The sequence below is a fragment of the Eucalyptus grandis genome, chromosome 1 (assembly GCF_016545825.1).
Source record: "Eucalyptus grandis isolate ANBG69807.140 chromosome 1, ASM1654582v1, whole genome shotgun sequence".
NCBI classification, from domain to species: Eukaryota; Viridiplantae; Streptophyta; class Magnoliopsida; order Myrtales; family Myrtaceae; genus Eucalyptus; species Eucalyptus grandis.
In genome coordinates this window covers 53,366,745-53,379,837 of record NC_052612.1, presented here as the reverse complement: position 1 = coordinate 53,379,837, position 13,093 = coordinate 53,366,745, and the positions used below count along the sequence as shown (strand labels likewise).

Genomic DNA, 13,093 nt, shown 5'->3' with positions numbered 1-13,093 from the left:
ATGGGATTATAGTGCTGCATATTAAAACGTCAAGAATCTTCATTATATAAGACTCTTGTGATAAAGCAAAGAGTTTCCTTGATCGATTTCTTTCAACCGTAACTCCTAATATATAAGTAGCTTCTCCCATGTCCTTCATTTCAAAATTGAAAGACAACCATTCTTTTATAATGATAACAAAATTTTATCATTTCCAATCAATAAAATATCATCCATATAAAGTGATAAAATTACAAATTTGTCTTCGAACCATTAGACATATACACAATGATCTTCTTTAATCATCATGAGACCAAAAGTCGTTATGGCTCGATGAAAACGAAGATACAATTGTCTAGATAATTGCTTAAGGTCATATATTAGGCGATGAAGCTTACAAACTTTATACTCTTGACCTTTAGCTATAAAACCTATTGACTACTTTATATAGATTTTCTCATCTAGTTCTCCATTGAGAAATGTTGTTTTTACATCCATTTGATATAATTTAAGTTCAAATGTGTAATGATGGTTAGGATAAGGCGTATTGAGGCAAACCTTACAATTGATTAAAGTATTTTCTCATAATCTATACCTTTTTGTTGAGTATAATATTTTGCCACAGGACAAGCCTTATACTTTTCATTGGATCCATCCGTCCTTCGCTTAATCTTAAAAACCCATTTGTTCCCAATGGCCTTGCGATTGTGTGGTAGATCTACCAAGTCCCAAACGTGATTTTCTCTCATTGACTCATTTCATCTTTCCAAAATTTTCTTTATTCTTCCTTATCAGAGGATAAAAGAGTCTCTTGAATAGTCTTATGCTTGGCATCGTCTTTCTGAGCAATCATAAATGCTTCCCCTTCAATCTCAAAATGACGATGGGGAATACTTTTACGATTACTTTTACGTAACTAGATTTTTCTTAAATTAAATTCGTTAGGTGATACAACACTCCCACTAGGTCTTGTATGTTAAGGTAAATCTTCATTTCCCTCTACAACATTAGTGAGTGTGTTATTAGGATCTTCAATCTCATATAATTGAAAGTCCTTATTAATCTCACTTTTACTAGGAAAATTGTTCTCCAATAACGTGACATCCCGTGACTCCATTTCAATCATACTTCCATCAGCTTGTTCATCTATGAATATGTACTCTTTGAAGTGTTCAGAATATCTTATAAAGATATATTTCTTCCATCTAGAACCTAATTTGTCATATTTATGGGAATAATCATGAACATAAGCTGCACATCCCCATAGACGTATATTACTTAAGTCTAGTTTCCTACCAGTCTACAATTCATAGGGGGTGGAAGTGATTGATTTTGAGGGCACTCGATTAAATACATAGGCGGTAGTCAATAACACATTTCTCTAATAGAAGATAGGTAAATTTGTTATGAAATACCAAAATAGTCAATTGTCGTACAATTCAATTTTCATCATAAAGAGTCTTGAATTGCTTAGATAGATACTCACATCTGCAATCGGTTCTCAATGCTTTTATTGTTTTGTTCAACCGATTCTTTACCATCGCTATATATCATCTAAAGTAATCTAATGCTTCTGACTTATGAGAGATAAGAAGGACATAACTAAAACACGTTAAGTCATCTATAAAAGTGATTAAATATGAGGTTAAGGATCACAAATGTCAGAATGTATGAGTTGCAATGGAAATTTGGCTCTAGTTCATTTATCGAATGATTTTCTAATTGTTTTTCTCGCTAAACAATGTTCACATATGAGTAGAATAACATTAGTGAGTGACCTAAAAAAGTATTCTTTAATTAATCTTTGCATTCTTTATAACCCAATGTGACCTAATCTAACATGCCAAGTATTTATATCAATCTCAACAATACTAAAAGATGCAATTAAAGAAAAACAACCATCGACTTTAATATTATACTAATCATAGTTAATGTCTAACATCATAAAACCATTCAATACATGACTTGAACCATAATAAACTGTTCCAAATAAATGCTTTTGTTGTTATATTGATGATTCATTTTGAATTTAAAGCCTAAAGTTTTGCATGAACTCGATTTAATTACATAAGCATGAGTAGAGGATCTCGCGGCCTCTAGGTGCTTATCCTCTAATTCCAAATGACGCGCTATATCATCAAAAGTGATAATATTCTCATTATGCGCCATATTGATTTCATATGCTTCAAATTGTCAGGAAGTAACCATATAACAGCCTAAACTTGTTGTTCATCAATAAAGGAGTGACTTGCCGACTTCAACTCACAAATTATGTTTGACATCTCCCGAAGATGCTGCCTCATTGTTACATTTGGGCGCTTTCAGTATGTGTCAAACTTGATGGTGAGTATCCTCAACTTAGTAGCAGATGTACCCCCAAACTTATCTTTCAAAGCAACCCACATTACTTGAGCTTTATCATAACTTTCAAACTCACACATGAGATTATTTTGCATACAACTCAGTAACGCGATATGAGCAATACTATTTTTCCTCTTCCAAGCTTGATAAGCTTCCGGATCTCTCTTATATTGAGCTGAAGTTTCATGCTCAGGTTTATCCATAGTGTGGTTGAGAGTTTCTAAAACCTCTTACTACTCAAGAATATACTGAACCCTTCGGTACCAAATATTATAATTATTACCGTTCAACTTTCCACCCTTATTAAAGCCAGCCACAATAGTCTTGGATGCCGAAGTTATAATTAATTGTTATAACACATTGACATAATAAACGCAGAATTAATACTAGCACATTTTTCAAAGTAACACACATATTTAATTTGTAGTAAATATAAACTAAGTTAATGATAATTCAATAAATGACACAGAAACAAAAGTTCACTATGTTCCCAACCAGCTCCTATGTTTGATTATTTTATTATTATTAATTAGTTTAATTTGTGTAAATTTTAAGTTCTAGGTGAGAATTATTTTGAATTCTACCAACCTACGAACTCCCATTAGGAAAAGTAATTACATAACCTTATGTAATTTCTACAATTTTTTTTTATTAACACGAAAAACATATCATGATGTGAACCGATGTACAAAAAATAATCATGCGGCAATTATAATCAAAATTGTAATTCAACATGTAAGAAAAAATAAGGATTTTCTACCATTGTTCGAATTTTCTTGAAATTAGAAAATTGCAAGTATATTAAACTATATACATGCTATCATTGAATCAAGTTCTACACAACATATATAATACCATTTTTATGTAAGCTAACTATTGTGTTTCCAAAACCATAAGAAAATACAAGCTAAAAAAGAATATAAAATGCATTTATACCCCAAAAATACGTGTACTTAGGGTTCCCTACACATTTTTATACCTTAAAAAAACTCAAAAATATAAAATAATTATATGATAGTGTAGAAAACATTTATACGATTCAAATGCCGCCGACCACGCCCCAATAGGAGCCCTTACATGCCTACACGCATCGCTTGAGTATGAGGCACGTGTGGTGCATGCGCACTAGCCAACCAGAAGGCTCTTGGCTAGTTCAGTGGGTTTGACTAGAGACCGGTCTGACCGATTTAACCACTAGACTGGTTGATTGGTCAACGGGTTAGTTCGGTCCTCGAGTTGAGTCTCGAGCCGGGTCGTGGATTAGGTCTCAAGTTGGGTCGGGTCAAGTTGTTGGTTGGCGACCGGCCGACCAACTATTGCCGGTGGTGACGTCATCCGACGGTTATTGACCGTTGAACTCGTCTCGACGAGCACTTTCACCCTATATATTTGAAAATTGATTTTGGCCAAAAAATATTCCAAAAATTGGCCAAAATCGTACATATGTACACTGCCCCAAACCCGTTCTTTGCTTCGATTCATTTTTTGACAATTCAGATTTCATTTCCAAGCAATAAACATCCAGATAGTATAGATTTCATTCTTTTGATCTCCACATCAAATTGTAAACGAGAAAATTTGATGAAAAAATAAGGTAGAATTCACAACTGGACTCTGATACCAATATTGGAAGAAAGTCGGCGGAAGATAACTTACCTTTTTCTTATGCACAATGAACAATTTACCTCGGAACGATCGTTGAATTGTGGATGAATGACTAACAAAATTACTTCACATTGGTTTGAATGTAGTCACGAGAAAAACATTCAATTTCCACAACGTAAATGCCAATTGTTCTAGTAAAGAAGAAATGGAATGCCTTGTTTTTCTTTGATAGAAAGGAGACAAGGAAATGAGAGCAATTTCTTTCTGTCAACTGTCTCAATTGGTTAATCTTCAAAAGATTTTTATACGACTCTCTCATACCTTGTCAAAGGGTGTCTTTCCATCATGACTTACCAAGATGAAATGGTGCGTTTTGATTGCAATCCACCATGGACGTATTAGTAAAATACTACACAACAAATTAAAATGAAATTGGCACATTATATAGAAATTGGCAAATTTTATGGTATATGACCTAAATTTCCTTTTAAGTTACTCTTATCGTCCGAAAAAACTCCCGAACAGGAACACTATAGAACATTAGTTCCCCACATACGTAAGGTCCACAATCGTGCACGTCATAAGGAAAGAGGAAAATTGGGAAATAATCTTATATAGAAATTGCAACAAATAAGGAAAACCAAAAGGAGGAAAAAAAAAAATCCTCCTTCTCCATAAAACCCCGAGACAAGTCCCTCTCCCTCTCGCTACTTGGAAACACAACAACTCGGAAAGAGAGGAATGGTGAAGAAAGTGATGGAGGGTGTGAAGGGACTCTTTCTTCTAGTCTTGCTGCTTTCTCCTTCTATGTTCACGTGTGTGCTATGCACACGGGGATTGAACTTTGGACTCAATTCCTTTTACCAGCTCGACGGCGAGCTTATTGTGGTGAAGGGACTTGATCTCAAGAGATACGCGGGATGGTGGTATGAGATAGCCTCCCTCCCGGTGCCCTACCAACCCAAGGACGACGAGGACACGAGGGCCACGTACACTCTGAAGGACAATGGGACTCTGGACGTGTTGAATGAGTCATACGAGTCCTGGGTCAATGGCAAGAGGAACTTTGTGAAGGGCAATGCCTACAAGGCCGACCCAAGCAGCGACGAGGCCAAGCTGAAAGTGAAATTCTACTTGCCGCTGTCCAATCCCACCTCCACTGTGGTGGGTGACTACTGGGTCTTATACCTTGACACTGATTATCAATATGCTATCGGTGGTGAGCCCAACAGGACGTCTCTCTTTGTATGTATCATTCTTGTCAGGTGATGGTTTTATCTATGCATTAATGGGCCTAAGTGGGCCCGTCCGCCCATGTTGGGCCTAAAAGCCCAGCCCGCGAGATAAGGGCCTATGGAGGAACGGTTGCGATGTAAAAGGCTACGTTGTTTAGAATGAGGAGTTGTGTCCTTTTGGAGGGATGTTTTACGTTGAAGAGATGCGTCTCTTGGAGGAGACGCTTTGAGGGAAAAAAAAGGAAAAGAGAACATACCTTTTGGAAGCACGTACGTTAGAAGCTTTCTCCCCCTCCAAAAACAACGTAAGATAGTACGCTTCCAAGAGATAGATTTTTCTCCCTTTAATAGCAACAGTACACCCCTCTATAGAACGGGATCATAATTCTTCCTCGAACTTCAACATTGGTGTTTAATCTGTGGACAATAAGGTACGCTCAATTTCGTTGGCCGATTGAGGACGGAAAAATCCCAACACCGGCATACTGTTCACCCTGTGTTTGTGATTTTTGTAAGTCGAAATTCATTTTTGATAATGTAGAGTCGAAACTCTCGTCAATATGAGAAAAACGAGTTGCGGATCGATGCCGAGGGCCATCGGACGTGCCACCAAGTGTGGCCAAATGGAGTGGGGTCATCGGCGCATGCGTGCGGCGCCGATACGGTCCCCATCGAGCTCGTGCGTTGCATGTGCCGTTTCGGTGCTAGGCACGTGCGATGCACAGGCGAAGGCGAGCACACGCCAGCTGACGTCAGCCAAGCTCGCACGTGGCACGTGCCGGTCGGTTTGTCCGATCGGCCCAACCGGCCCGACCGGCCCGACAGCCCGACCAATTCGACCAGTCCGACCCAATCCGACCCAACCCGATTGTTGTTGACCCAATTGACTCGTTGACTCAATCCGTTGACCGTTGACCACCGTTGATCGACAAAAAAATTTTGTATTTTCCAATTTGTTTGTTATGGATTATAAGTAATCTCTTCCTTTTTTTTTTTTTTTATTCTGCATTTGTTGCATGAACTATGGAAAATTATGTATTTTCTTTTTTGTTCATTGTGGATTATAAGTAATCCATTTTTGTTCTACATTTGTTGCAGAAACTATGATAGTTATGCACGCATACCTGCATTTCCGAGAATGGAAGAAGAAAATGCAAGACTTAAAAGGCTAATGACGGAGTTAGCTAACTATCGGTGGAATGACGGTGATGTAGTATCGCACGTGGTCAGGGTTAATCATATGATACAAGAAAATCTAGAATGGTTATCCTATGCTAGATTTTGAGAAGGTGCCGACCTTAATGAACACTCTTCCACCTGAATGGCAAGCAATGTTAGATCGCCTATAGGAGGTTAACGTGGTCCCAGATTATAGGAGGCTTACAGTAGCTTTTATAAGAGAATACTATAGAATCGAGTTAACTAAAACTTCAACCCTTGGAATGAATGCTACATGGCGTAAAGTGAATGCGCCTTGGAGATGGCATGAGAACTCTCCAAAAGTTTACCAAAGTGCCTTCAAAATTCTTAGAGAATTTTACTAAGAAATTAGAAGAGACTTTCCCTATTTATTTCTTAGATTAGTTTGAGATGTTTTAGGTGTAAATATCTTTTTTTATGTTGATATTTTTTTCCTCTGAATATATTGCTTAGTGTAATTAACATGTTTAATTATTGAAAGTTCAATGTTATTTATTATTGTAAATTAGTATATTAATTTAAAATTCATCATGGGAAGTTCATAAAGTTTTAGTGACTTTACTGAACTTATTTAGCATAGAAGATTATATTAATGATAGTTTTGAGTTATGATTTTTTGAATGATGATTGGAAATATAGTAACCTTTTGATTCTGAAATCTTACTTTAAATTATTCATTAATATGATGCGTCTATGCAAAATGGATGCATAAATTATAGGCATTAATAATTCATGCATATGTGTCTAATATGTTCAGATCAATAGCTTCAGCAACTAAAAAACATAATTGCTTATTTAAACAAAAAAAAATGAACGGTAAGAATTGTGAAATATTGAATATGAAAATTCAATATGTGCTTGAAAAGTAATAAGCACTAGAAGCTTTTGACCATGTTATGGAAGAATTTAAGAATGTTGTGTCACCTTGAACTAGCAGAGGATTGCCTCAAGACATTTGAGCGGGATACAGATATTAGTTGTGTTGCTTTTAGCTCAAAAGGGACTTTGAGCTCTAAGCGCAAGCACATTGATTCGTTTAATATGTGGAAATTCAAAGGATCAAGTCGTTCTTGCAAGAAACCAAAAGTTAATCAACATATGAGAGGAAAAGGTAATCGAGTGAAGAGTATTTCAAGAGTGATGTGTTACAACTGTGACCAGAAGTGTCACTATGGTCGCGACTGTCGTGAGCCAAAGAATGTAGTCACCCCTTATACTCTTAAGAACTTTGCTAATGTGTCAAGTTTTGTATTCTTAACTGAATCTAATCCTTTGTGAACTGTAGATTCGGGAACAACATACCATGTAGCGAATGATAGATAATCCTTCGTGGAATTCCGACGAGTACCAACTGAAATAAATGGATCTATATAGGAAACAACTCTAGAGCCGAAGTAAAAGAGATTGGCACCTGCCAATTGAACATGAGTGGTTGACGCACTTTGTTCCTACATGATGTATTGTATGCTCTGGAGATTCGTCGGAATTTAGTGTCTGTTTTAGTGTTGGTTAAACTTGGTTTTAATATGAACTTCCATAATAATAGTGTAGATTTGTATTTGGATACAAATGACTATGGTTGTGGTTATTTTCTAGATAGTTTCATTGTATTAAATATTGACTATGGTAATGCCAATGTTTGTGATTCCCTTTTCATGTCTCCTAAGTTATATGATAATGATGTGAATGTGTAGTATGCTAGACTTAGTCATATAAGCCAACAACGTATGAATAGACTAGCCAAAGAGGGCTTGTTGGGCAATATTGAAGAAGTTAATTTGCCCATGTGTGAGCATTGCCTAGTAGGGAAAACGACAAGAAAACTATTTGGAAAAGCTAAAAGAGCTTAATTTCCTTTGCATTTAATCCATTCTGACGTCTATTGTCCAATGAATGTGAGAGGAAGGCATGAAGCTGTTTATTTTATCACATTTATAGATAATTATACTCAATTCGGATATATCCATTTGATTTCTCATAAATCTGAAGCATTTAGTTGTTTCAAAAGGTTTATAAATTTGGTAGAAAATCAATTAGGTTTATGTGATTTCTCATAAATCTGAAGCATTGAGTTGTTTCAAAATGTTTATGAACTTGGTAAAGAATCAATTAGACAAGAAAATAAAAGTATTGAGATCCAATCGAGATTGAGAATATTTATCCGATGAGTTCAAAAAATTATGTGATGAAAAATGAATAGAAAAACAGTTGTCTATTCCATATACTTCTCAACAAAAATGTGTTGTAGAGAGAATGAACAAAACTCTACTGGAAATGGTTAAGTCCATGATGGCACATGCTAACTTACCTATCACTTTTTGGAGTGATGCGTTATTAACTGCTGCCTATATACTTAACCGGGTGCATTCTAAATCAGTTACTTCCACTCCATATGAGTTATGGATAGGTAGAAAATCGGATTTAAGTTTTCTTAAACCATGGGGTTGCACTGCCTATACTCATGAGCCTTTTCACAAGTTTTGGGAAATTAGGTCCCAGAGGAAACAATAGTATTTTCATAAGATACTCTGAATACTCGAAATGGTATGTGTTCATAGATGAGCGAGAAAGTAGAAGTATAACTAAATTTGAATTACGGGAAGTCACATTCTTAGAGAATGCATTTCCTAAGAATGGCGAAATAGGTGAGGATTACTCCCTATTTGAAACCTTGGATCTAGATAATGAATTTAATGGAGTTTGTCCTAGTGGGAGTAATATGAGAAGTGATGAATTTAATTCAACTCACTCTCAATTACAACCACATGATGAGATGATATTGTCATTATCTAATCCGAGTGGGAGCATGATGAGAAATGAAGTGCAAAGTGTACAATCTCCCATACGGCAAACAAGTCACAAAAGTATTCCCCGTCGATATTTTAACATTGAAGGGAAAACTTTTATGGTTGCTCCACAAGATAAGGATGAGCCAAAAAATATTAATGAGGCTCTAAATTGCCCTAATAAGGAAAAATGGATGCATGCAATGGAAGAGGAAATTGAGTTAATGAAGTCAAACCATGTTTGGGAACTAGTTGATTTTCCAAAAGGACGCAAAGTTATTGGAAATACGTGAATTCTCAAAATAAAGCGTAAAACTGATGGCTCGATAGAAAGACATAAAACTCACCTTGTGGCGAATGGGTATAATCAACATGAATGAATTGATTATAAAGAAATATTTTCTCCCGTAGTGAGATTTACCTCGATTCGCATTATTCTAGTAATAGTGGTAAGTATGAATCTTGAGTTACATCAAATGGATGTAAAAATTGCTTTTCTCAATGAAGAATTAGATGAAAAAATATATATGGAACAACCTACTGGTTTCATTATGGAAGGCCAAGAAGAAAAAGTATATCGACTTTTGAGATTGATATATGGCCTTAAGCAATCGTCAAGACAATGGTATATACGTTTTCATAATGCCATAATGGCATATGAGTTTACAATAATTAATAAGGATCATTGTGCATATATCAAAAGATCCAAAGATTAATTTTGTGATCATATCATTATATGTTGATGATATACTAATTACTGGAAGCAATATGGAGTTTGTTAATACTGTGAAGAGTTGGTTATCTTCCAACTTTGAGATGAAAGACATGGGTGAGGCTACATACATTCTTGGAGTTAAGATTTCAAGAGATCGTTCGAAGAGATCATTATCTCTTTCGCAAGAAACATACATAAATAAGATTCTTGAACGATTTTGTATGCAAGACTGTAAACCCATAGAGACTCTTATTACAAAAGGTGAATGATTGAGCCATAAACTATGTCCAAAGACTCCATAAGAAAAGGAACAAATGGAACATGTTCCTTATGCTAGTGCTGTGGGATGCTTAATGTATGTTATGATGTGTACAAGACCTAACATATATTTTGCAGTTGGAATGATGAGTAGATACCAATTCAATCTAGGTCAAGCACATTAGAATGCCGTTAAAAGAATATTGAGGTATTTGAAGGGAACTGCTGATTACAAGCTGAATTACCAAGGAAAAGATCTGCAATTTGAAGGCTATTCAGATGCTGATTGGGAATGAGATTTAGATAAAATGAAATCTACCTCTAGTTTTACTTTCTTACTGAATAATTGCGCCATATCTTGGAGTAGTGAGAAGCAAACGTGTATAGCCTTGTCCACCATGGAAGTTGAGTTCGTGGCATTATTAGCAACAGTACAAGAAGGCGTTTGACTTAAGAGATTTTTGGATCATTTAGATGTTATTGGATATACTACAAATCCATTATTGGTTAACTGTGATAGCCAAGCAGTTATAGCGTACACCAAAGATCCAAAATATCATGACAAGACCAAACATATAGATACCAAGTATAATTTTGTCAAGGATATGGTTGCACGAAAAGATGTGAACTTACAATACCTATTTACGTATAGAATGGTAGCAGATTCTATAACAAAGAAAATACCTAGAGACGTGCTTTGCAGTCATGTAAAATCTCTAGGACTGCATAGAGGCTGATGTACTAAATATTGTAATTTCCATGAAGTGTTCACATGTAATGAATTTGTGTTTTTTCATCATTAATGCCTATAAATCTTTGTTTGACGTTTATGCATCTTAATATTTAGTGCATTATATTAAGTTGATAAAGTATGCCGGACAGATAAAAGATTAGCCCACTCATATGGGTAATCGCCTCTATTTACTGTGTGATAAATAGAGATGAGACATTTTTTAAGCTTGTTATCTAGGTGATAATTGAGATCTCGAGCTTAAAATATATATATGTTGCCTTAACTAAGTGTTAAGATGAGGACATAATATTTATTATGTCCGAAAGTAAAATAACCCGCATGTTTTACTTTATCTGTTTATGATGCCAAATATGAGTTTTGATGAATTCTGTGTATGAGTAGATATGTGAACTCAAGTTAGACATTGGATATGTCTGAACTATCATTTGTACGGTATTAAAGGTGTAGACATACGCTCCATGGGAAATGAGTTAAATACCGTAATACGTATTTCATACTACATATGCATGAGACACCAATAAGAGTGGCAAAAGTTTGATCTCAACTTTTATGCCATGTGAGACTCTTGAGGAAAAGAGTTCCTCAATTTAGTGCTGTCAAGATTTTTACTTATTCTCAAGATTTCTATTTAGTGTTTGATATCTTAGGATGTTGCCAATGATCATAAATTGATTCGATCTAGTGGGACATTTCTAGAAAAGCAAGTTGAACTAAAATTGTGAGTTTGAAGAAAAGAGGAAGATCGAATTTGGAGAATCACATTCTAGTTTTGTATTCACTGGTCAACCAATTATGATTATTTTAGGATAATCATAATTGTGAATACAATATATCACTGTTTAAAAAGAGATCAAGAGAAATATATAAATGTCATCGATCGATCTAGGATATTGCATACTAAATCTACTCATAGTATGATGCCCATTATGAGTTGCTATATATTTCAAACAGATGTATGTCAACGAGCTCACAAAGTATGCTGGTCGCACGGATTATTCACTGGTATGAATGTTGCGGAGAGGTAAAGAGAATTATGTTCAGTCCATCATATGCGAGTGGGAAATAATGGTTTTATCTATGCGTTGATGGACCTAAGTGGGCTCATCCACCCATGTTGGGCCTAAAAGCCCAGCCTGCGAGATAAGGGCCCATGGAAGAACGGTTGTGATGTGAAAGGCTATGTTGTTTGGAGTTGTGTCCTTTTGGATGGATGCTTTACGTTGAAGAGATGCGTCTCTTGGAGGAGACGCTTTGAGGGAAAAAGAAAGAAAAGAAAAAGAGAATGTACCTTTTGGAAGTACATACGTCAAAAGCTTTCTCTCCCTCCAAAAACAACGTAAGACAGTATGCTTCCAAGAGATAGATTTTTCTCCCCCTAATAGCGACAGTATGCTCCTCCATAGAACGAGATCAGAATTTTTCCTCGAACTTCAACATTGGTGTTTAATCTATGAACAATAAGGTACGCTCGATTCCGTGGTGTATCTTTGATCGGTGATACATGTGATTCCTGGGCTCGTCTTCCACATTCGTTTTAGGGGTTCGATTGAGTGTCAGATCGATTTTAGGGAATCCGTTATTCCCAACAGTTTTCCTTTCTTTTTCTTTTTTACTTTTTGCCCCAGTTGATGGCCAGAGAATTAGAAGCCAAAGGTTTTGGTTTTATGACTGATCGTTCACCAAGCGATTTGTATTAAGTGAGATTTGGGTTCCGATTCTTGTTTTAATTCCTTCACTTTTGTAGGCTAATTGGTGGGAATTATTATTATTATTTTGCAAATACTGAGCAGACAAAGTCATATAGATGATAAAATCTATAATCAGCTGGTTCAGAAGGCTGTTAATGAAGGATATGACGTAAGCAAGCTCCGTAAGACTCCACAGAGCAAGACTCCACCGCCGCAATAAGAAGGACCCTAGGGCGCTAAAGGCATTTGGTGGATCAAGTCCGTTCTAGGGAGGAAACTTAATTTTGCAGCAGCTGGATGAAATGATGTTGAAATTGTTTGCTGTCATTAAATAAAGAAGAAAAGAAATAGTTTGATATGAAAAAGCAGTGGTTTTTGCATGAAGTTATTGCATGAAGAGAATTGATTGTCACTCTTCAACTCCAACTGACGAAAATACAAGAACGACATGGTTGTCCTTCCATCGAGAGACTACGTTCTCAAACACAAACCAACGGTAATATTTAACAAGT

The 13,093-nt window shown here is 35.9% G+C and overlaps 1 protein-coding gene across 1 annotated transcript; it reads left to right on the top strand.

The window, feature by feature from the left end:
* Window positions 1-4,686: 4,686 nt before the first annotated feature.
* LOC104438833 (temperature-induced lipocalin-1-like) lies at window positions 4,687-12,801 on the top strand. Its single transcript, XM_018869960.2, has 2 exons — window positions 4,687-5,182; window positions 12,665-12,801. The coding sequence occupies exons 1-2, from the start codon at window positions 4,687-4,689 to the stop codon at window positions 12,799-12,801; spliced, it is 633 nt and encodes a 210-aa protein (XP_018725505.2).
* The last annotated feature ends 292 nt before the right edge of the window (window positions 12,802-13,093 follow it).